The sequence below is a fragment of the Oryzias latipes genome, chromosome 9, assembly GCF_002234675.1.
Source record: "Oryzias latipes chromosome 9, ASM223467v1".
Classification (NCBI taxonomy): Eukaryota; Metazoa; Chordata; class Actinopteri; order Beloniformes; family Adrianichthyidae; genus Oryzias; species Oryzias latipes.
In genome coordinates this window covers 5133412-5159579 of record NC_019867.2, presented here as the reverse complement: position 1 = coordinate 5159579, position 26168 = coordinate 5133412, and the positions used below count along the sequence as shown (strand labels likewise).

The 26168-nt window shown below is 40.2% G+C and overlaps 1 protein-coding gene across 1 annotated transcript in view; it reads left to right on the top strand.

Moving 5' to 3' along the window:
* tmem8b (transmembrane protein 8B) overlaps positions 1-26168 on the top strand; it is a 59168-nt gene that overhangs the window by 21970 nt on the left and 11030 nt on the right. Inside the window, exons 7-11 of the mRNA XM_023958927.1 lie at positions 9317-9413; positions 9542-9665; positions 16855-16997; positions 17767-17945; positions 20375-20521. Coding sequence (XP_023814695.1) covers positions 9317-9413; positions 9542-9665; positions 16855-16997; positions 17767-17945; positions 20375-20521 — 690 coding nt within the window. The remainder of the gene's footprint in view (positions 1-9316; positions 9414-9541; positions 9666-16854; positions 16998-17766; positions 17946-20374; positions 20522-26168) is intronic.

The following is a 26168-nucleotide window of genomic DNA, read 5'->3' as shown; positions in this document are numbered from 1 at the left end:
CTTGGGGTACACCAGAAGTAGGGTTTGAATGGCACCTGTGATCTGTTCTCTGTTTGCATCTGCGTTTTCATCTACATCCCTGTTGGAACTATTTTCACATGGTCTACATTTTTAATTTTACTGTTCTTTGTTCCAAGAAAACAGCTGCAGCTCCCCTGAAAGCATAAAAATACAACCTTACACAAATTAAACCAGGATCAAATACGCAAAACTCACACATGAAACAGCAGGGGTCACAAATTGAGTTACCACAACAAGTGAATGTAGTTTATCTACTTCTAATTTCAGAAGAAATCACATTGAATTTTTCCTTCCATGAATGAAATGAAACCCCGTCACCTTTTCTTTCAGATCTCAGTGTGCCGGATTTATAAAGATTCACTGACACACACCGAGGGTTGCACATCTTTCCAACATTGTGCATGTGTGTGTGTGTACCATTTTCATGCACTAATCAGCTCTTATTGTCCTCACATCTGCATAATGCTTCACAGGCCATGCAGGGATCAGCTTCAGAGCCTCAGGCATCAAAGAGAAAATCCTTTAAATGACTAGTGTCCAAATATCCGAGCGCTCCTCTCACCTGTTTAACACAGCAGCCTGTAATCACAGTCACACCTCACTGCTGATACTTCGGCACATTTAACGGCCTTCGTTCCCTGTTTTAGTCAGAGGCAGACCGCTTTTTATTTAAAAAGTAGAATATGGTTGAAATAATAAAACAACCTTTTGTGGTCATACAAACAAAATAAGGTTTTTCGCTAGAAAAAAAGCATGCGAGCAAACAGAGTTCCTACTATTTTACTAAGCCGTTACCTAATCGAGAAAATGTTGTTTTTTAGAATTTGAAAGTTCAAAAAAAAGATTTTGAGGAATCTGTTATATACCTATTTTTAATGTGAGATTTTAAATTAGCTCATGGTATATCTTTTACTTATCATATTTTAATTGTGTTGCAATATGCCTTGAATACAACTTTTCTAATTATTTTTGAAAAAATGGTATAATAGTCACAAGGAACGGATCAGTAAGGGGAACAATTAAGGAATGTTTTCTGAATGATAATTACTCAGCTCATTAAATTTAACCAAAAACCAACAATAATAAACTGGTACTTCAAGGAGATTTGGTGAACAAAATTATTAACAAAGTCTTAAGGCTTTAGCTTTGACAAGGATGGGTTTATATTAAAAAAAAGCTGTGCAACTATGAAACAAAATTACCCAAACGTTCTTTTTTTAAATATTTTTTTTTGTCATCCCCTGTTACGTGTGTGAATGGCATGAAAAAAGAAAACATGATAAACAACAATTATAAGTTGACATATTTGGTTGGTAGCCAAACACTTAAGAGGTTTTTTTCTTTATGGACTAATATGATGCCGTTTTGACACGAATCGTTCCAACAACTCCTCTATGATCACACATTCCTTGTCTGTTGACGTCCAGTGGTCCTCTGTGATAATGAGCGGAGCTTCTAAGGCGGGCGATGTAAATTCGTCAGTGCATTGATAAACAAGCTGCTTCTCTCAGATTTAAAATCTGCAGAAGTCACAGAAAGTTCAGGTTGTGATGAAATCTGCAGTGTGTGATTGTTCCATACGCTGCAGGATGTATTCTTCAGAGAGACTGTCAGGGTATATTACAGCCTGACACCACCCCAGCTTCCCCCACCTCCGTGATGATCTGTCATTTGCTTGTCATGGGCAGCGCCGTATACTCATGTTGCCAGTGGGAGACTCTGGCAGATTTGCAAGCCTTCGGGAGACAAACGCCGGAGCTCCTCGTCTGCTTTTCATCATGCTTGTGCGGCGGTGTTTGAAGGTGACGCATGTGGCTTTTATTCCTGCATAAACCTCAGGTGGAAGTGTATGGATTTAATTGCTTCAGAGCCGTCTTTTAAAGGTCTCCCAAGACATGCCTTGTGCATAAAAATACTTTTTAATAATGTCATACTTTAGAATGTGATGTTGAGTTTTTATCAGTTTGCTTCTCTATCCTATAAGACACCAGGAATAGATACAAAACGTAATTTTTGATTTTAAAAGATGCATCAGTAAGTTTCTACATTTTGAGAAAATGACATGTTATGACTAATCACCTATTATCCACACACTTCAGACCTATGTTCAACTATGACAACAGTATACACACACAACTCATAATCAATATATATAAAACCATATTTAAATATCTAAACCCTTACTTTGCAGTGATTGGTTTAAGAATCTTTGGCAGCAATTAGGTTTTCGTTGATCCTCAAAGTTCTCCCAGCTTTTCTGTGAAGGTTTTTCTAATTCTTCCTGGCAGAAACATGTACGCTCAGCTCGGCCGGATTGGGAGTGTCAGTTAGCAGCCGATTCAGCTGTCAGAAATACTCGCTTCACGTTCAGGCTCTTTGTGGGTCACTCCAGGAGAGACGGTTCCTGATGATGCCCCTTTGTTACCTCTCTGTGAATCGTCATCCCTCTTCGGCTGAATGTAGGGCACTGCAATTCCAGTGTTTCAAGAAGCACAAAGAAGAGAAATGGGGATATTCTCCAAATTAGAAAGAATGTTTTTGCTGAGCGTAAACCTTTATTTTGGAAGTTATCCCTGGAAAATGACACATCGATGTCACAGAGTTTGAATGCTGCCAGACTCAGTCAACAATTCAGTTTCGGTTGATAGGAATAAACACAAAAGCTGTTTTTGAGACGCATTTGTTAACACAGCACAAATTATTCCAGCTTTTAAATTGAAATATAAACATTTAATGTTGCGCAGCATTTACTATTGATGCCTTTATATGGATTTTCTTTCAGCTTGGGCTGACTTTCAGCTTTCTTCTTACCTGGTTTCATCCACACTCGCTGCTGGGAATTGTGGTTGGAGAGTCCAATCTTTGTTTCATCAGATCAGAGGAGTTTGCCCAGCGGGCTGTCTCTTAGTGATGAATGGCTTCTGTCTGTCTAATCGAGCGTAAAGGTGTGACTGGTGGAGTGCTGAACTGATGTTGATCCTTCTGTAAGGGTCGCCCGCCTCCACAAAAGAACCCTGGATTTCTTCTATTGCGATCATTTGTTTCTTGGTTGCTTGTCTGATGAAGAGAAATCCTCCGTTTTTGGGTGTCTTGTGCCTTTCTCAGATACAAAATCCAACACGTTTGTTTCTGTCTAAATAGCTGAGTGTCATTTTCTGTAATAAAATCTAATGCTGTGCTGATGAACCTCTTTTATTCAATGACAAAACATCCAATTTTTGTTTTTTTTGTTTAGTTATTACTTTTCATTATAACTTCTGATTTTCACTTAACCCTTGTGCTATCCTATGGGGTCAAGAAGACCATCGACGTGTTCTCCCTACCATGACGAAGGTGGATAAAGGTGGAGAGGATTTCATGTAATCCATGGACACCAGTGAAGATCACAAATCATTGAAGAAAAAAGGTTAAAAAAAAAACGTTTAACAGAAAACGTGTCTTCTGTTAAAGTGCTGAGGATAGCACAAGGGTCAAATGCTTTGGTTAGGAATTTAAATTAAATGAATCAGGATATTTTACTGTTTTTGCGGTTGTTTTAAATCTCAGTAAAGCTTAAAAATAATAAAAAGGGCAAAAACTGAGATTGACACAGCGTTGGATCAAAAAATTGCAGGTTTTATTGTATTTTCATTCCGGTTTTCTGGCTAAGACAGCAGCACAGTCATTCAGATATCTGTGTTGACACTAAAAATAAGAACAAATTGATAACAGGTAATTTCAACAGGTAAAAAAAAAGAATTTAGTGCCCTAGTACTAGTAGTGTTCTTTCTCTGATTTTTATCTTGCTTTAACATTGTGAAGCAATTTTGTCAGTCGCTCTCTGAGAAAAGTGCTACTTACCGTAATTACTATTTACTACTCTACATAAGAAACGTACATTAAAAACATTACAAAACATATAAAGTAATGTAATGGTGGAGAAGAATAGCTAAAGATCACAGTGAAGCCAATTCTATAGCTGCTTAAGAATGATCAAGTGTCCTTTTTGACTTGATATTGAGTGGAAAAATAGTGACATTAACACTAGCAAGTAAAATAAAATAAAAAAAATTAAATTAGAGAAGTTAAAATACAAATACCTGCGAGCTTGTGTTCATGTAGGAGATTTTTGGACCTAAGATATCCAGATTGAAGCCATTTAAAATCCAAAAGTCATCAAAACAAGAAGAACCCAAAATTTTGTTCATTTGATGTGGCAACAATTGACACAAAAATATAATGAAATAAAATAAAATAAAAAACAGAAAATGATAAATAACACTTACATAAAAATTACAAAAATAAGACATTTTTAAAAAATGGCGTCCAAATCTGACCCCCATGGGTTTTTTCAGAGTTAAATCAAAATGATATCTGGTTCTTTAAGAACAATTGATCATAAAAAGGTGTTTTTGAATTGACTTTAGCATCCCTAAAACCTCCATGAATGACGTGGCATCAAATAAAACTCAACTGCATCATACTTATACAAATTATATCAAAATTATTATTTTTTTTATTTCAATGGATAAGAAAACTGAATTATTATAAAATACAATGCAATAAATTTCTAACACATTTTGAAAATGTTATGTTGATTTTTTTGGCATCATTATCCAGAAGAACCTTTTTGTTTATGGATGAACTCAATTTTTGCCACGTAGTACATGCAAATTTGACTTTCTCTTCCTTTAGCAAAAGTTGCACATCAAAACCAACCCAAAGACAACAACCACACAACACATCTTCTCTTGCTGATAATCAGCATTTTGTTCATAAATTGCAGCATAAACGTGAATCCCAATAAGATGAAGCAATTTCAGGATTCAGTCCTATTTGAGAGTTTGGGAACCAATATGTGCAGCTCTCGGAGCACATGTTGGCTTAGTGCATGTGGCTGCAGCAGATTGTGTTGTGTTTGTACGCCTTGATCATGTCAACATCATAACTCCTGGGAAATCTAGCAGAGCCACAGCCCCAGAAAACAGAAATGAACTGGCATTCATTTAAACTTTTTAATCTGGTCATAAATGGCTTTTCTTAGAATTGCTTTAGTGCTATTGTTATTCATGTCTTTAACTTTTATTTGCTTTTTTTATCGTAACTTCAAGATTCGAACAGGATCTAAATATTTTATAAAATAAGTTTAGCAAAGATCACAACAATGTTTTATAATCCAAGGTTTAGGAAATAAAAGAAAATGTTGTAGATCATTAAATCAACTTTTAATAGACCTTGAAGCAAAACAAGTAAAGTACCAGATATGTATAAAGAATGGAATAGAATAGAATAGAATAGAATAGAATAGAATAGAATAGAATAGAATAGAATAGTCACAGGTACAACGAAAAAAGTGCTTTCGGTTCCGGAAAATACTCCTACCTTAAGACAGTGTCACACTACTGACTCATACCATCTGTGGATTGTGCACTGTACATTGTTCAGTCTTCCGTGATAATTACGTGATATAGGTATAAGTGTTTCTTGTGTTCGTCAATTGTGGATGTGGGCAAATGTTGGTCAAGGGATTCAGCTGACGGGTCTGTACATGAATTCGGTTTTGGCCCGTTCAAATATTTTGGTCGGCTGCAGTTCATGCTTAAGTCTCTCGGGGGCGGTGTCCGGCGCCGTGCAGAAGGTGGGTCTGTAGCTGCGTGAAATTTTCAAAGATGTATCACGAAGGAACCACGTTAAAACAACAGTAGAAGTATGAATAAACCATGCAAAAAACACGTAAACCCGCACGTCATTGGATCCCTTCCCTTTGACACTCAGAGCACTGAGCAAAAATCATATCACAATCAGCACCATGGTCAGCTCCCGCCACAGGCCCTCGCGATGCTTTCTTTTAATTTAACAATTGGATTCCCCTGATCTGCTCCAGTTCTCCCACTGAGACGGGAGATCCCTGGCGGGAGCTGTAGCTGAGGAGATCCTGCTGTGTGTCCACAGTTGAATCCGCGCCTGTTGTAGGGACGGTTCATAACTGATTTGAAGTCGCTCGCGTCGTATTGGACCAGAATATCCCTGATTGATGGGAAGAGTGACACCTGCAACCCGAGACCGCGATGACGGAGCAAACTCTGTCCAGAGAAATGTCTTTTTAACACTAAAGATGATGAAAACCTAGCTGAAGAGGTTAAAGGAAAAACAGAACTTCACACACAAACAGAGGGAGGCAGTAAAAGCATGCAAGCAGATAGAAAATAGAGCAAGGTATTTTTCTTCTGCCTCTTTATTGCCTGCTTCTGTTTAGTGGACGAACACACAACTTCCTCCTCTGCCTTTCATGTGGCTACGCTTTGAAATAATCTTGCTTCCTTAATTTCTTGTTTCTTGGTAAACCAGGAAGTTCACACTAGATAAAAACAGAACAAGGAATTCCAAAATGCTCAATTTCCTATTGAGCTGCTTGTTGGTGCAGTGGTTAGCGCTTTCGCCTAACAGTCAGAAGGTTCAAATCCCAGATGGGACCTTTCTGTGTGGGGCTTCAATGCTCTTCCCATGCATGCATAGGTTTTCTCCGGGGACTCCGGCTTCCTCCCACCATCCAAAAACATGCTTCATAGGTTGATTGATTAGTCTAAATTGTCCCTTGGTATGACTGTGAGTGTTTGGCTGTGATTGGCGACCTGTCCTACTCCGCCTTTGCCCAACAGTAGTCAGGTTAGGTTCTGGTATCCCTGTGACCCCGAAAGGGATACAGTGGATTAAGAAAATGGATAAATGGTCTCTGTCAAGACAAAGTAGAAACAAATGCTTAGAATACAAACCCTCTGTAAAACATAGAACAGCCTAATCTTAAAGTGATGTCATCTAGATTAAAACAGATAATACATTTTTCTCCTACCATGTCGGTCACCCTCTGCATTTTTGATAAAACTGTACCTGAAAGAAAAAAACAAACAAACAAAAATTGTTCTAGACTATTCTCTTTACCCAAATAGAAATGTGGATCTGCCTTAAAGTTTTTATTTGTCTGATTGATTATATTTTACAGGAAAAAGTCCAATTTCTGTTTTACATGTTCATATTTAGGCTTAATCTTTTGTGCTTTAACAAAAATTGCTTTAGGAAATCTGGTTCAAGGTAACAAAGTAAATAAAATTAATACTCCATAATATAATATATTTTTTTATAAGAGTTTTTAAGAGTTAGTAATAAACACAGCAGATACAGATACAGGTCCCCTGAAGAAGAAAGAAGAAAATTACTTTGTAGCTCTTCAGTAATAAATCATGAACTAAATTGTTTTGAACTCTTGATCAAATGGTCTTGAAATAATTATGACAGTTAATGGTCCATTATAAACAGCAAATGATTAATTAATAATTAGGTAAAGTCTTTTTTTAGAATCTGAAAATGGAAATAATTCATCAAAGCTAATTACTGGTTAGCTAATGACAAACGCCTATTACATGATAATTAGTCCATAATGAAAATCTATTTTACTTTCAAATTGTTAGAGGAGAACTTTTGGGTTGAAAGTATTCAGCCTGTCAGGTGATGTTGTGTTTTCATTGTTAACCCTTTAACCTGCCCAATAGGTTTGGAAAAGTTCCAATAGTAAAAACAAGACATGTCTGTAACACAAAAAGGCATAGAACACTATGCTTTATTATTATTTCTATTCTTACAGCCCCTGTAATCAATAGTATTTTAGTGGAGGGAGTGTGATGGTATGGGCATCAGTACAGACTGTGTTTGATGAGCTTCTCTAAAAGTATCCATCTCAGATTTCTACTGAGAAATGTCACTATCTTTTAAATCTGGGAGTGGGGAGGATGGCCTGTTCCGCCAGCCAGCAGTCGTAACCTCATTAACACTGTGGAGGTCGGTTTGTGTGATCAACACAAACAATTTGGCTGACTTACAACAAATGCTGCTGGAAGAGTGAGGAGCCAGCTCACCTTGAGCAGGATGTCCAGGCTGTTTTCTCCGCATACGACACTTTCACAAACTTATCAGCCTTTTGTTGCTCTACCAATAAATGGTTACAGGGTCAACACGTTTGACTTCTTTGGAGCTAAATAACAAACCCACCAAAGAAAAGCAAACACAAGGTCATTTGAAAAGAAATTTGATTTATATAAGTAAGAAATATTTGGCAAAATGTGATCTTCACTGGTGTCCATGGATTACATGAAATCTTTCCACCTTTATCCACCTTTGTCATGGTAGGAATAACACGTCAATGCAAGGGTGGGGTCATCTAAAATAGCACAAGGGTTAAGTCCCTATGGCTTCTCCTTCAAAAAGCACTTTTGGACACCACTACAGCTCCAAATACCTCTACAATTGAAGCAGCAGGGAGGAGCCAGAGGGAAAGAATTCAGATTCGGCCTACTGTATGTCCTTTAACACGACAGAAAAAACCATAATCACAATTAATCAAAACCTCCGGGAAGGTTTTGAACTCCTTGATGCCTGAATTTATTTTCAGCTATGAAGAAAAAATTCACTTGTGTTTTTGCTTATAAGTTAATGCTAAACTGAGGTAAGTTTGCGGCAGAAATGGTTGATGCGTATTTGCATCAATGGGAGAATAAAGTTGCTCAAAAGACGATCGGAGTGGGTCTTTAAAACCTAATAGAAAGTAAACTCACACAATCTTAGTGATTGACCTTTAAAAGCTGTTAAAATGAAAAACAAAATGACACTTTAGAAACTTCTGATTCACACATACACGCTCCCTCTGTTTCTCACACATGAGTGCTCCTTCCTCAATCTTTCATCTTTAACTTGCCGGGATGAAAGCGGAGGAGGAACCGTTTCAAACTGCCGGTGGGTGTGATTTAGTCTATGAGAGCACAGGCCAGATGGTGAGTTTAGGAAGCCTAAAATCTCAGCACCTGGCAAAGCGCTCGTTAGTCATCCCATTAATCAACAACTTTGCAAACTCCCCGCATGTACGAGAGAAATCTTATTTATTCCAGAAATAATTGCCTAAAGTTGTTTGCTCCGATCAGGAGTATTTCCCCTTTGACAGAAAGTAAACGGTTTTGTTTTGCTGAGTCGTGGTTTGTGAAGTTTCTTCTTGAGATGGAGAGAGTAATTTTAAGTTCCCACAGCTGGATCACGTCTTCTGCAAACCTTTTAATATGTGAGCATGTTTATGCAAAATGGATGCTTCTTCATCTGTGTGCCTCTGGCAGACAGAGGAGAGCGGCTTCACTGCTTTGTCACTTTTAAAGTTTACTTTCTCGTACCAAAGCAGAGGCGAGGCCTGAGGACAGCTTGTTTGCTAATCCACAACAGCAGCAGATGGTTAATGATTTTACAGATGATTGATGTTTGCTTGTGTTTCTTCCTGCAGTCTACAGTGAAAGGAGCTAACCTCACCGTGTTCGGCTGCCTGAACCAAGGGATGCCCCTTTTCTTGCGAGAAAACGCATCTCTGAAATGTGAATCAGGTGTGTAAAAAGAAACAAATCTTTTAGTATTTTAGCACAAAAACCCTCACATTTGGCCACTGTTTGATGGTTTTGTTCTACTGTATTGTGAAGAGACTTTAGTCTTAATGTTATGTGGTTGTTTTTAGAATCAGCTGCTGGATTTTTCCTCTCTGTCAACGTTTCTGCTAATGTCACTAAACTGAGAATCCCCTACCCACAAACCGGCACCTGGTACCTCAGTCTGCGCTCTCTGTGTGCCACTGAACATGGGTAAGAGCCTCCATGGAGGCAGCTTCCTGCTACAGTACTTTTTAAGTTTTTGCAAAAAAAATTCTTGAAAAATTATATCTAATCCTAGAGAGCTACCTGTTTGAAATTTGGCTAGTGGTTTTTTAGTTTTAATATTCTTATTATTTTTTTCATTTCTAATCTTTGGCTGCTGTTAGTTTCTGCTACCCAAAATAAAGAACAAAAAATTGTTCTTTTGTTCCTTAGACAATCTTTTAAACGAAATTTTTTTTGCCAATGTTTATTGTTGCTACCCAAAATGAATAAACCAAAAAAATATCATCAAATTTGACCCTTTTCTCTTTCTTTAAATATATATTGTTATTAAAATTGTCTAATTTGGATGGGATTTTTTCATTTATTTATTTTTGGGTTTTTAAATACTTTTTAATTTCCTTTTTTAATTTTTTCATTTGTAATTCTTGGCCGTTGTAAATTACTGCCACACAAAATGAAAAAACAAAAAATGTTCATTTTGACCGTTATTATTTTTCTTTTACTACTTTTATTATTATTAATTTCTGCTACCACAAATGAATCAACAAATAAATGTGTCTAAAAAACTTCAAAAGTCAGAAAAAAAATAGTTTTTTTTTAGGGTTAATATATGTTTAGGAGCTTTTTGCAAAAATATCAGAATCTCCCTGACAACAGAAGACTGATTTCATCTTGGCGGGAGAGTAGCAGAGATTTCCCAAAACAACAACCTCTATTTTAAAGTAGAATGAACCTTAACAAAAAAAAAATCTGCCTTTTTTCTTTTCCAGTTTCTGAAAGCCATTTCTGAGAGATAACTGCCTGCATACAAGTGCACACATATTCAAACAGTAATCACGACTTTGTTAATCAAAATAAATAATTCAGCACTATAATGAAGAAAGTATGCTCCTGAAGCAGCATTTTCTCCATCTGTCGAGCAGCACATAAATCTGGCATTGCCTCATGAATATGTTTATGGAATCAAACAAACAGAGGGAGTGGAGTTGAAGGAAAATAGATCATCCATGTTTGCACACATCATGACGTTTGAATAAAAGAATCACAAAGACATTTATTTCTCTGCCCCCGAGAAACGTAAACATTAAGTAAAGTCATTTTATGAGATGTTTCCGACTGCTTTTATTGCTTTCACCCAACTGGAAATGTGAACAAAAAAATTTCCAAAACAAATTTTTTTTCCAGCTGGGCTCTTTCCGTGTTGAGCTTGCATGTTCTCTCCATGCATCCCTGGGTCTTGTCTTAGTTTTTCAATTAACTGGTGAAAAAACTAAAAAAAAACAACACCCCTCTCACCCTCAGCGGGTGGTTTCTCCTCCAAGCTCGGGTCCTCTACCAGAGGCCTGGGAGCTTGAGGGTCCTGCGCAGTATCTTAGCTGTTCCTAGCACTGTGCTTTTCTGGACTGAGAGGTCGGAGGTCTTTCCAGGTATCTGTTGTAGCCACTCCTCCAGCTTGGGGGTTACTGCCCCGAGTGCTCCAATTACCACAGGCACCACTGTTACCTTCACTTTCCATGCTTTTTCCAGTTCTTCTCTCAGTCTCTGGTATTTCTCCAGTTTCTCATGTTCCTTCTTCCTGATGTTCCCATCGCTTGGCACTGCCACATCCACCACAACAGCTTTCCTCTGTGCTTTTGCCACCCGTACAATGTCTGGTTGGTTCGCCATCACCATCCTATCAGTCTGGATCTGGAAGTCTCACAGGATCTTTGCCCTCTCATTTTCTACCACATTTGGAGGTGTTTCCCATTTTGACCTCGGGTTTTCCAGTCCATATTCTGCACACATGTTCCTGCTTCAGTGCTGTCCTGTAGGCCAGCCCTTTCTGGCCATTGGTAGAACTTCTTGATTTCAGCCACTTCAGTTATGGTCCGTTGGAACATCCCATACAGGGGTTTGTCCTCCAATGAGAATCTGTCCTCCAGCACTGTATCCTCTGCTCTCCATTGCCTGAGACATTCATTGAGCACACTGTCAGTTGGGGCCTTGAGCTTGATGTACTCATGCATCTTGGATGTTTCATCCTGGATAATGGCTTATACACTCACTAGTCCTCGGCCTCTTTCCTTGCGGCTAGCATACAGTGTCAGGGTGCTGGATTTGGGATGGAACCCTCCATGCATGGTGAGGAGCTTTCTTGTTTTAACATCCGTGGTCTGTATCTCTTCCTTTGCCCATCTTTTGTTCCTGCAGGGTATCTGATAACTGGCAGTGCGTACCTCATAGCTGGCCAACTCTGGTCCTCAAGAGCCACAACCCCATCTGGTTTCCAGCCCTCCTAGACTATCTTTCTGCTGATTGGCTGAATCAAGTGATTCCACATCCTGATTGACTGAACACACTTGGTTTAGGTAGTCAGCATCAAGAAGTCCAGGAAGAGTTGGAAACCAGGCAGGATTGAGGCTCTTGAGGACCTGGGGTTGGCTAGCTGTTTATTGCCCGGGTCTTATTTTTGCCATTGAGCTGGCTTCTCAGGACTTGCCTTACTCGTTGGAGGTATTTAGCTGTTGCAGCTTTCCTTGTTGCCTGCTCCAGGACACTTGTGCAAGTGTCTACACTCAAAATACTACAAATCCATATCTCTATTTGTATTTTGAGTCTAGTCTAAAATACTAAGTTTATGTAGTTATAACTTAAAAACAACACAGTAAGATTACACAAATCTTTGTGAAGAGATTGTTTTGTCGTGTGAGTAAATATAATTTTTGTGGTAATACATATTAAGAACAGATAAGGCTTTTTAATATGAAAACAGAAAGCAGAGACAATCGCATTTTATGCTCTGCTGTAAATCGTGGTACCGGGGGAGCATGACATTTCTAAAGCGGGGCTGGTTTTACCACTGCTGACCGAATGGCGGCCACTTTTCCGTGGGTAGCGCTCGAGAAGCGAATGGCAGGACTTGGCAGAATGGCTGGGTCAGACGGGGCGTCTCGGTCCCGCTCCATTTCGTGGAGGCACGTGGGGCCTCAGTACACGCTCCTACGGGCCAAACTGGTCCACCACCGGAGACCGGCGCGCATTGGGGCATGCTGCGGCTTTCCGATGGCAAAAAGAATTTGCGCTCAGAGTGACGTATGGATCAGGGGATGCTCAATTGGCCCTTCTGCATGAAATTCAGGTCTCGTACTTCCCGCTAAGGAAAATGATTCGTTTACGGACATAAAAAGAAAATATATGTATATATTTTAATGTCCCGTGATCTTCCCACATATCCTTCGCGATTGATCGATATAACGGGCACCCCTACTCTAAATTGTCCCTAGGTGTGAATGTGATTGTCAGTTTGTTTCGTAGTTACCCTAGACTGGGAGACTGTTCAGGGTGTTTAGCTGCTGGGTAGACTCCAGCATCCCCCCGCGACCGACCATCCATCCATCCATCCATCCATCCATCCATCCATCCATCCATCCATCCATCCATCCATCCATCCATCCATCCATCCATACATCCATCTTCCTCCGCTTATCCGGAACCAGGTCGCGGGGGCAGCAGACTGAGCAGAGATGCCCAGACTTCCCTCGCCCCAGCCACTGCCTCCAGCTCCTCTGGGGGGACCCCGAGCTGTTCCCAGGCCAGCCGAGAGATGTAGTCTCTCCAGCGTGTCCTGGGTCTTCCCCGGGGCCTCTGCCCAGTGGGACATGCCCGAAACACCTCTCCAGGGAGGCGTCCAGGAGGCATCCGGACTAGATGCCCGAGCCACCTCAACTGGCTCCTTTCGATGTGGAGGAGAAGCGGTTCTACTCCGAACTCTCCGCGGGTGGCCGAGCTTCTCACCCTATCTCTAAGGGAGCGCCCCACCACCCTACGGAGGAAGCTCATTTCAGCCGCTTGTATTCAGGACCTCGTTCTTTCGGTCATGACCCATAGCTCATGACCATAGGTGAGGATTGGAATGAAGATCGACCGGTAAATTGAGAGCTTTGCTTTTCGGCTCAGCTCTCTCTTCACCACAACAAACCGATACAGCGACCACATAATTAAAGACGCCGCTCCGATCCGCCTGTCGATCTCATGCTCCGGTCTTCCCTCACACATGAACAAGACCCCCAGATATTTAAACGCCTCCACCTGGGGCAGGGAGACTCCACCCACCGAGAGACCCCAAAGCCCCAAAAAGAAATTAGGCAGGTTTAGTCAACATATGGATGAAAGTGGAGGGCTCATTCCTGGTCCATTTCCTGGACCGGCAAGACCAGATCGGAGTGGGGATGTCCTTGTTGACCCTGCTGTGATGTCGTCCAGTTGAACTGCCATGTGTGAATGTGTCGCTGCCCCGAGAAGCTGTCAGGTGTAAGTACTTTATATATTAGAGGGTTCCCTTCAAAGACAGTGATGAAACTCCCACAAAGATCCACTCCATGATTATGGGTAGGGACCATTGGCGAGAAGCAAACCTTCCATCTTTCACTTTGTATTCAATTTGAACTCTTAGAACTTAGAACTCTTAGAACTGAGCTTTTGGCCTGCCCTTAAATGCAATCTCTTTTAAACTCAATGTTTTCATCTTGTCCTGATTCACAACAATTTGAATAAAGAAAAACACAGAAATGCAATTTTGGGCTTCTTCTTCCTTATCTATGACCATCATTATCAGCAAAATGCCACAAGAACATGTTAAAAGCACAATTTTCCATTTAACTGAAAATAAAGGTTTGGGAAAGACAAACTTGTGGTTCTCTCAAATTCTTTTTTTGTTTATTCGCCGTAAGATTGAAAGTACAACAGGGTGGAGTTTTCATCAAAAAAAGGAAGGAGTTTCTATAAATATGTCTCTTGAACAAAAAACAAATGTGTGGAAAGTCTGTGAAAATTTCTTAATATTTGTAGCCTAATTTTGCAGGTGTTCTGACCAACTCAATAATTCAGAATTTCCAGGAGAAATGTGTTAGTTTTGCACTTTTTGCTTTAGTATTGCGTGTTCATCAAGTTGCGAGTTGTTGCAGTCCGGCTTTCTAAAGATAAAGGCTTCTCCTGTCACTTCTAGTTTAAATACTTGACTTTCGGCTTTTGTGTCTTCAGACAGAAGCCTCCTTTCAAAATAATAATAAAAAAAACCTCATCAGTTGCAACATTATCTGATTAGTCAATTGCATGGCTGCCTTTTTGCCAGAAATTCAAACTGAGCATTAGAAGAAAGAATAAACGCAATTTAAATTATTTTTAATTTTAAATGTTGATTCCTGGCAGGAGGAATATCTTAGCTGTTCACAAGATTACAGTTGTATTACATATATTCACAGATCGGCTTAAAAAATGAACTCAGTGGTTGGGTTTATGGTCGAAGACACTGAAAAAAAAGTTTGTGTGAGCAGCTAAAAGTTATCCACTCTTGTGTTTTTCTGAATTGGTTGAGATTGAGTGGTTTTTCCAAAGCTTTGGTGACCTCAAAAAAGTAAACCTAATCACATTATGAAGATTATTTTTGGTCTTTGTGAGAGAAAATCAAATAAGAGATAGCAACAGATTGTTCGGGACGTGTACCTGTCGTCAAGCAAAAGCGTTCACATGGTGATGTGTTAGATTTCACACCTTTAGGCATGCTAAATCAGTCCAGTGTTAATGTAGAGAAGATATGCTGTGGTGAAAGACAGGTGCTCTGAAAAGCTACAGTTTTCCTGGTTGGTGAAGGTCGCAAAAAATAAGCAGATCAACAACTAAAAACCTGTTCTTTTTTCTGGAGTTTTACTCTCTAATTAACTTCAGAATCTTCTTGCCAAACAGTGTCAGAGATAAACAAATCATGAATAGATTCATGTGCAGTTGTTTGTGGGCTCCAGTCAACTGCATAGCAATAACCTCTGTCAGGCTGCGGTTTCATTTTGTTGGAAAATGCTCTCTGGAAATGTCAAACGTTGAGCAGGTTTCCATGGATCCAGTAGAAACAATGTGAACATTGTTCTATTCCGATTTATGAAAGACTCTGTGTTATAGAATTCCATCCGGGCACCAATAGGTATTTCTTCTTCATGATCAATTTTCAAATGGTTGGCACTAGCTTAAATTAAAAAAGATGTTACCCATACGTCTCTACCAAACCCGAGTCCCTGATTGGTGAAACTTCAGCTGGTTTAACTTTTAACGTGCGTTCACTGGCAACACATTTTGTATATACATCCCAAAAACAGTCGTAAAAACATGCGTAGCATTTCCACTTCCATGAAAGTGGTCGATTGAACATGCATTTCCCACATGCCTCAGGCATGTTTTGCACATTCAAGAACATGCTATACAAGTTTGTATGAATGCGTATTCACACCGGACCAGCACCGGACAAGCAGGGAGCGGCAGGGAGGGGTGTCTTCTTCTTTTGATTTTCTACTGTTTGCTGGTGAATGTCCGACACTTACAGTTGGGAGAGGCTTGGTATAAAATGTTGAAGTGGTGCAAATCTTGCTCCAGGCATTTTTTTTTTCAGAGCTCTATCCCAATATTTGAAAAGACTTGGTGTCACATAATTCTGGCCGGGCACAAATCGAAATGATACATTTTTTCCACCATGTTGATGTTTACGACCAGCTGGCACTTCCATGATTCAAAAAGGACGCCACTGCCAAATCTGAGGCCCTGACTTGTTAAAGTTCAGCTGTTTCAGGACTTAGCAGTCAGAAGTTTGACTGGTTGACCTTCCAGCATGTGATCAGTGGACGTCCAATTTATATGTAGAGTTTGAGGACAGACATCAAAACTTGCCAATGAGTTCTGAACACAGAGACCCAAAATGTACGTTAAATAGACTTTTCAGTGGAAGTGGCTGCTTGAACGCAAGTTGCTGCGGCCGGTGTGAATGTAGCCTTACAGCTAGAACTGTGCAAAGAACTCAAGATGATGAAAACGGAAAGATCACCTTTAATCCGGCATCTCATGTTTGGAACACAATGTTCTGCTCCCAGTTTTGGCTGCTTATAGGAAACACATAACAAGGAGGGGAGAGCTGTAGCGGGTGATCCTTCTAATTAAAACAAAAACGTTGTATCACTTTAATTAGGAGTCAATTCTCAAAAGCGAGACACCCCTTTTATTTGTGCCAGTGTTTATTTCTCTATTCTTCAGAAATGTTTAGGCCTGCATTCTTTCAGTTGCAATAACGATTAAAGTGTTTGTAATTATTATGTGAGCCGCCAATTAGCGTTTGGAGGATGTGACAGCCCCATCTCTAACTGCCTTTTCCCAGATTTGAGGCATGCCTCAATGTGACAGCGGAGGTGTACATGCGCGCGTATCTGACTCCATGCATCAATGACTGTGGGACGTATGGACAGTGCAAGCTCCTGCGCACCAACAACTACCTTTACGCCGCGTGTGAATGCAAAGCAGGTGAGCTATTTCTGTTGGATATCCGCCACTGTTTGTCGCATTGTTGTTGTACTTGTCAGGGTCTGAGTTGCTTTTCATCCGTCAAACTTTCGGTGAGGAAATGGGGTCGCCGCCACTGTAATAAATTTCTAATTTGTTGGAGAATACATCATGCAGAGTGACAAGAAAATGGAAGAGAGCCAGGTATGGTGGAGCAAGTCATTTTCCAGAAGTGTGCCGACAATGCTTTAATTAAATTCTGCGTCCAACCAGCCCTTGTGCTAATCTTCTAATATAAGTCTTTGTGATAAGACAGTTAAACATGCCTTTAATTATGAGCAGCTTTTAATTGGAGATAAGCTTGGGAATCGAAACAAAGCATGCCCTCTTTAAGCTTTCTTCCTTAAATCCTGCTGGCGATCGTCTTTCATTGCAGTCCGTTTCTTCTCAGCTGAGTTTATTGTTGTGCTTCACGTGCGTCTTGGCTTCCTGGCAGGCATCTGCATTCAGCACTTGCCCTCGGCACGTCTCGCACGGCAAAACCTCTGCTCAGCAGTGCTCACGAATATTTAATCTACACCGTCTGATCCAATCTGCCACTTGATAGGGATCCAAAGTGTGGCAAAGCAGGGGCGTGTTCAAACAGATGGAGCTCAGTCAAGGAGGCTTTATTGTGCCAAACAAACAACTTTACACAAATATACTTTTTTTTCTTTTCAGAAAAGGCTGATGCGTCTATATTTGTCTTAGGAGACATTCCATGAACTCAATGTTTGTATCTTTTCTTTAGGTTGGAATGGCTGGGGATGTACAGACAACTCCGAGGCCTACTCCTATAGTTTTCAGCTCCTGTCCACGCTTCTGCTCTGTCTCAGTAACCTGATGTTTGTCCCACCGGTCGCCATCGCCATCAGGAGCAATTATCTACTGGAGGCTTCGGTTTACATCTTCACCATGTTCTTCTCCACTGTAAGTGACTTTTAGAGGATTCTTGCAGCTACATTCACAATCAACACGATTGTGTAGCAGGAAAGTCCAGTTTCAATGTTATGTTATGTATGTGCATTGAGAGGTCCTGCTGCATGTTTGACTGCCAGGCTGGCTGAGTATTTTGGGCGTCGTGGCGCGATGTTTCCAGAGTTCAAATATCTCAACTGATCAAAAACTCAGCTTTGGCCTGTGTAGTATTGATGGCGTGATCAGTGGGCGGAGTCCTAAACAAACATTGATTGTTGCTGTTTGTTCTTCTCCCAAACTTTATGGGGCTCAAATTTATTCTTAAATTTCCTTTTTTCCGTCCTCTGACTAATGCGGGACAGCAATTCGTCAAAGTGGGTCACCGGGAGACAGAAGTACCGCTGAAAGCATTGGTCATTCAGACGCAACTATTTAACTGTTGCAATTAACATAATTCTAATGGATTCTGAAGCACAGAATCTTTGCATTAATATGCAACAATTTACAGTAGAGAAGAGCCGCTTTTCTCCGCCTCTGAATCTGGATTGCATTGCCAGTCAAAGAATTACGGTAGTTTGAAAAGCGTCTGTTAATATGCCGCCACTAGCGATGGTTCCAGTGTTAAAGTGTTATTTTCCTTATTATACTTAGATTTTATTTAAAAACTAAACATCTCTCAATAGTGTTATTTATCATTCATTCCTGCTCAGTGAAAATCGTTCTGTAAATTTTGTTAAACAAACCTTTTTTTCACAGAAGCTCAGATAAAGGCAAGAAGGACTTGATCTCCCTCATTCATAACAGAGACTAGTTCCTACAATAAAAGCGCTGAGCAGCATAAAGCAGCTTATTGCAGTTTGAAAGGTCTTCTTTCACGAGTCAGACTGAAATTCTGCTGCATATAAAGACCAAACATAGTCGTAATACTAGTCAATGTAAAGATTTAGACTGTGTTGAACTACTAAAAGCTTTGATCATAACCTTTAATGCACACAGGCTTTACTTTTATTTTGTTCATTTACTTTTATCTTGTGTCACTTTACTAGTCAGCCCAGTTTAAGATGAAATTCGGTAGTTACCTCTTTCAGCTGGGCTGGACTCCACAAGATGCCCTGAGAAGATTGGAATCATTCTTTTTTTTTTTCCTCGCATTTAATAATCATTCTCATTTTCCAGAAATTGACTTTAAATTGTTTGAAAATGGCCCGACAAATTGATGGCTAACAGCAGTTGCATCTCTTCTCTGAGATAATTGTTGACATCTTTCCTGAATTGTGTGAACACACACCTGAATGACCCAAATCAACAAACTGGCAAATAGGTTTTACAGAGGTCCCCACACTTGCTGCTTATTAATTAATCAAGCGTGTTTGATTAACAGCAGCTGCTGCCACTTATCCTCGGTTTTAAGTCGGTGCTTTGTCCAATTTTTGGCGTCTAATCGGTGTAATCCTCCATGTGCCGTTCATCACCTGAAGATGTATTTACCTCATTTAGGTGTGGTAAGGGCTAGCTTATTTATTTCTTTTCATTTCTAATTTTATTGTCCTTGTTTTGCAAGTATCCTAGAGCTCTAATGTGAGCTGCTGATAAACACACACAAGGAGATGTGCTAAACATCTGGTTAAATAAATTCAAAATTATTTACTGCTTGTTGTTTGCATACATTAAATACCTCATAAATTAAGATTAGAATGAGTTAACTGTACAATCCTGTTGTCTAATCTTAATTAGTAAATTTAAGGATCTCTTTCATTCATCTTCTTAACCGTTTATTCCCTTTCGGGGTCACGGGGTTGCCGGAGCCTATCCCGGCCACTTGGGCGTAGGCAAGGGATACCCTGGACTGGTCGCCAGTCTGTCGCAGGGTGGAATATCCTCAATCACACATCCATTCACTCTCACACTCACACCTATGGACAATTTAGAGTTGCCAATAAACCTATGTAGCGTGTTTTTGGACGGTGGGAGGAAGCCTGAGACCCCGGAGAAAACCCATGCATGCACGGGGAGAACATGCAAACTCCACACAGAAAGGTCCCCCATTGATGTTGTGTTTTTCATGTCCCCCAGCCGGGACTTGAACCGGGGGCCTTCTTGCTGTGAGGCAAGAGCGCTAACCACTGCGCCACCGTGCAGCCAATTTAAGGATCTCAAAATTTGAAATTAGAACTTTTGCTTGAATTTGCTAGCATCATTTAGATTGTTGTGGGGATGTCATTTAACATTAAATTTACATGCATAGACGCACAAACGAACAAATCTCCCATTTTTCTTAACGAGGCATAAATGGGTATGCCCCGTGGATAATTTGCTAGGCAGTTAGGCAGAAACCAGTGTATCCAGAATAGTATTTGATTGATTCATGGGGACAATGTTGTTTAAAACTGAGTTTTTGTCATATCTACTACTATTGTTGCTCTCTTTTGGAAATCCCCCAGTTCTACCACGCCTGTGACCAGCCGGGAATTGTGGTATTTTGCATCATGGAGTACGATGTCCTGCAGTTCTGTGACTTCCTCGGGTCGCTTATGTCTGTGTGGGTCACTGTCATCGCCATGGCGCGGCTCCAGTCCATCATCAAACAGGTGCGTTGATCTTTGTTAGTAACCTGTCATGAATAGTTTTTTTTGTAAAATTATGTATTTTCTGACTTTTCTAATTTGTCTTAAGGTTTTCTGTGGAAATGTAAGAAATGCAATTTGGAGCTTAAACCTTGTGCTATCTTAGATGACCCCACCCTTCCATTGACGTGTTCTCCCTACCATGACAAAGGCGGATAAAGGTGGAAAGATTTCATGTAATCCATGAACACCAGTGAAGATCACAAATCATTGAAGAAAAAAGGTTCAGAGCACTGTCTAGTGGGTCTAGATGACCCAACTCCCAATGTTAAAGTGCCTAGGATAGCACAAGGGTTACAACTACAAAATTGTTTGTTGTTGACAAATTAAAAAATGAACTCACTTGAATGATCTAAAATACAATGGCTTAATAAGAAATTTAAATGGGAAAACATTACTTTTTCAACTGTCCTCCTCTTCTCACAAGTTTGAAATTCTGTAATTGTTGGAGTTTGTTCTTTAAAAAAACAGATTTTATTCATAAGTATGCCAGTATAAACAAACGAAGAATAAAATAAATAGTAATAGGTAGGAGTATTATCTATAAAAATAAAGAAAATGATATCAATTGTAGTCTTTCCTTAACATTTGGATACTTGTTTCTGCATTTTTGTAATTTATACCTCACATAATGTTCCTTTCTTTAGCTCCTTTGGTTTTCCACCCTCTTAGGACCTTGTGTTAAATCTCAGAATAGAGAGATTTATGTTTTCCAGCTTTATAGATTTTATAGATAATTTGTGTTTGAATCATTAACAGTAAAATAAAACACCTTTGTGGTGGAATGAGTTGAGCGAGGCTCAAAAATAGTCTGTGGTTGTTGGCATATTGAGGAGCATAAACACTAACAGGTGCATGCTCTCCCTGGGTCGCCCTCTGGCTGTGTTCGTATACGGAGCGGTCTGAAGAAAAGTGTGTGTAAATCTGTGTAAGTGTGAATGCGTGACCCTGTCCATAAATGAGATGTGGGGGAGGGAGGGCGGACACGAGCATCTGCTGTCCTCCAGGGTTTTCATTTTTGCTTAGTGCTGCAGTATGTGGTCACTAATCAAATCGCACATGTCAGGACTGGCAAGGGGAAGTGTTTGTGTGTGTGGCTATGATAATGTCTGCAGCCATTGGTGCAGTAGAGGGTAAAGACCCCCCCGCTCCATATAGTGTGTGCGGTTTGCACACACATGTGACTTTTAAACCCACAAAGCCCCCAAATCCCACAGAAATGTCTGCAAAAGGACATTTATGACGAGGTCTGTATGTAAAAAAACTTCCCCTCGTCTGTCTCAACTTGATAAAGGTCATTGTGTACATTTTAACTATAAATATAAGCAACAAAGCTAGATAAATGTGTTTTATGGTTAATTTGCTGAAAGCTCTTACTACTTATTGCTTATAGCCTAAATAATAAGTTAGCACTGTGTTTTAATACCCTAAATCTGCTAAATGATATTGAAAATGCTAACATAAAGCTTGAACCATCAAAGGTCTTTAAAAATAAAAGCTTAAGAAAAAGGGAATTTTAACATTTGCAGAAGGTCAATTTAAAAGCATTGTTGAAATAAATTAATGGTATTCCATAATAATCAGTTAAAAAGTAGACAAATCTAAAAATGTGAAGCTAAAAATCTGTGAATGGTTAAAGAGGGATGAATTACGCTAATCAGGCATGTATCACAAAAGACCAAAATGATGTGCGTGGAAAATACGTAAAATGTATGTAGTGGCTGCGTGACCCAGCCTTAAGGGTGAATGCTAAATTAGTTAAAACATGCACACTAAAATTCCAGTTTAGATAAAGCCATTAAATAAATGAACTCCTAACTGAACAAATTGTAAGCTACACGTAACATTTGGCTAAAACTGTGAATCATATTGAAAAAATGTAAGCTGTTCAAAATAGTTGTTTGAAAATAGTCAATTATACATTGCATTAAAGTGTATTGCATTAAAAAACAACAGGTGACCTTAGTTTTAATTTTTTCGTAATTCCTGTGTAAATAGGATCCGCCTGATCTGAGCTTAAGGTTTGCTTTGACATTGCTGCTTGTGAAGCTGCAGAGCCAGGCAGGGACCGTCAATAAAGTACACAAAAACGCCCCAGACAAACCTTATGAATTTCTAAGCAACTCATCCTAAATAATCTCAAAAACATCACAAGAACTCATTATTGATGAAACAAACTCCACATAAACTCCTAAAATCATTACTCTGAGTTATTACTATTTGAAACATATTTTTTCTATCATTACTATTTGAGTAATGCATGTTGTAGACTCGTCCTTATCTTATCACTTTTGACTAAAACGGTCATAGTCCTTAGAAAATTATAACGAAAACAGAAAAATATTTGAGCACATAAGGGGGTGGAAAATATTGCGAAAAATTAGGAAAAAAAATCTCTAAAACAAAAAAAATTACTTAAAGAAATCATTACAAATCTCGATGAGCACATAGAACAGACATGGATCATGTCTACGACATGGACACATTGTGCCTTATAAACTTGTAACTGCAGGTCATCTTATATTTGTAACTTTAAATAAGAAAATCTAGAATGAAAATCATGGAAAAGCTGTAAAACAAAAGAAAAACACCACCATTTTATTGATTTATTTATTTGAATTAAAATGAAGATCATCCTTTTTTTTTAATTAAAGGCAATACACTTCCAATAAAAAAATCAATTAAAAAAATTTAAGACCTCCAACTTAAAGACAAAAAAACTCTAATTTATTTAATCAATATGTAAAAAAAATAAATTAGTTAAAACTGAATAGGAACATCAATCCTCAATTGCTTACAAATTCTTTAGTCTAATATAAAAGCTAATCTCTGAGTAATTTCGGTTAAAAAAATAAATAAATAAATTGGAATTAATCAAATATATTGTGAAACACCGTTAAAAATACTAAATGTTACATGAGTGAAAATAAGGTCTTTTTAAAGTTTATTTAACCCTATCCTATGCTATCCTAGGCACTTTAACGTTGGGAGTTAGGTCATCTAGACCCACTAGACCAGGGGTCGGGAACTTTTTTGGCCAAGAGAGCCATAAATGCCACATATTTTGAAATGTAATTTCGAAAGAGCCATACAATAATGTAGTGTCCCTTCCCCACACTGAGGCACGGAGACTTAACCTCTTTTAAAGTTCTTTATTCCGATTACTGCAGACCGCAACAAACGCCGTTCAATTAATTCAGCAACTCCTGAATCTCTCCCGCCGAGACGAGAGCGCTTCTCCCAACTTTATATTCACCTGCTCCCGCGTCAGCCCTCCCATTTCCCTTATTCGGCCCATAGCTGAACCCCATTGGTCCAAACTACCTAACAACAGGCTGAGCGACAGAACTGAGAGCCAATCAGATCTCTGCTTGACGCGTTCAATGAACTCCAGAACTTTTAACGCGGCCCAACAGCCATCCAACTCAGTCCGCGACAATTTGTTTAAAACTAAATATACAAATGAATGTGTGCATTTGATTTAATTTCAACATTTTTAAAGTACAATAAGTCTGTGGATTCTTTTTAATAACATTGTTATTCTGTTGCTAATAAATGATGAGTATTTCTCGTGGTAGTTTTGCTGATGGTCAGGGGCCTCATTTATAAACGTTGCGTACGCACAAAAGAAGGCGTACGCCACTCTCTACGCAATAGTTGAGATTTATAAAAAGCAAACTTGACGGGAAAATGTGCGGTCCTCCACGCAAGCTCTGACCCAGGCGTACGCACAAAAACGGGTGAAATGAGAAACGGCGACACCGTCGGCAGATCGAAGAAACACGTGAAAGTGACAGTGTGTGCCAAATCGTGCCGGCATGTGCTGTGCTACACAATGTGGCACAGCTTAAAAACGTGCCTCTACCCCCTGGCGCTGATTGCTGTGTTGGCCCCGACCCTGAACCCCATCCCCACGCATTTGAGCCATTTGCTGCTGCTGTGCGCCAGCGTTTGGAAGTGATGCGTCGCTTGTAAAGAAAAAGAGGTGTGGAAAATATTATTTATTTAAGAATTCCCTCATCGTGCAGTTTATTTCAGTCAGGGCGATCTTGATTTCGCCCAACTCCTTGGCCACCTCTCTGAGTGAACTAAGGACTTCCCTCTGCATTTCAAGGACTGCATCGGTGAGGACACGCCCACTGCTGGAGGGTTGAGAGCCGCGTGCCGTGGAGACGCTGGGGCCAGACGGCTGCTCAGCTGCAGCATCGTAACCACTGGCCCCGCTGGAACACCCAGCAACTAAAATAAAATTGTTCTATATTAATAATCTGTAATTGTGTAGCCTGCATACATGTGACTTGACTGCATTCATTTGAATTATTTCTCTTACCTGTGTCACCCTGACCCTGGCGCGTCGGCGTCCCCTCCGTCTCAGTCAGGTGACTGAGGCGGAGGAGGACGCCGATAAGGGGGACTTAATAGGGATTCCCCAATAATAGCGGCCAGTTTCTCATCAAGAGGGGTCAGCTCCGGTCCCCCCCCCGTGGCGGACACACTCTGCCGATGCAGCGCTAGACGTTTTTTTGCCTCGACTTTGATGTCCGATCATTTCTTTCATTTCTTTTTTATTTCGGCCACGGTCCGAGGTTGTGAGGCTACAGCATTTACGGCGTCTGCCACCGTTTGCCGCTCACGTGCCTTTTCGGCATTAGTAATGCCCACACTGTGCCCCAAACAACACTTTTCTCCTCTTTTCCACCTCGCCAACGATAACTTCTACTTCACATTGAGTGAAGTTACGTTTTTTTGATTTCCCCTCTGTGTTTGCCATGATTTAGCAAGCCATGAATATTAATTTGTGGGCGTTTCACGGACTATTTATGGGCAACTATGGGCGTGTCATGTAGCCGCAAAAGCTGCGCTGCATTTAGAATCGGTTGTGATTTATAAAGGGAAAGATGCGTAGGATGTGCGTGCGCACGGTTTTATAAATCCGAATATTTCTGTGCGTACGCACGTCCTATGTTTCATCCGTACGCCACTTCTGACGCAAATCCTACGCAAAGTTTTATAAATGAGGCCCCTGGTCTGGTTGATACGTGGTGAGTTTCTGCTTCGTGCAGGCGTTGAGACTTTAAACGTGATCGTAGGTCTGAATGTTCTGTAGATGTGAGAAAGACTGATCACATGCAGACGGGGAGCCAAACATATACTCACACGCCGCAGTGGGTGACAGGCAGTGGGTTTTACGTTTTTATAATCCCTGCGCGATTCACCTGCTGTCCCCACAACCCCTCACCCCCACCCTCTGCTTTCTCCCTCACACATCCCGTCCCCGCATCTGCGCGCTCTGTCTCAGAGACGGGAGCGCGCAGTTTTAGGCACGTCAATTCAAAGGTTTCCAGCTGGTACAAACTCTGTGAAATAATAGATAATAGTAACTGATAGCGCTGGCGTAGATTTCTCTCTCTAAGCACTGCTACTACTGCGCGCCTCTGGCATCGCATCCCGCCCGAGAAGGACTGGTCTAATGAAAAAAAAAACTATAATTAAAGATTTGTCTGCGAGCCACATGTGACCATCAAAAGAGCCATATATGGCTCGCGAGCCATAGGTTCCCGACCCCTGCACTAGACAGTGCGCTGAACCTTTTTTCTTCAATGATTTGTGA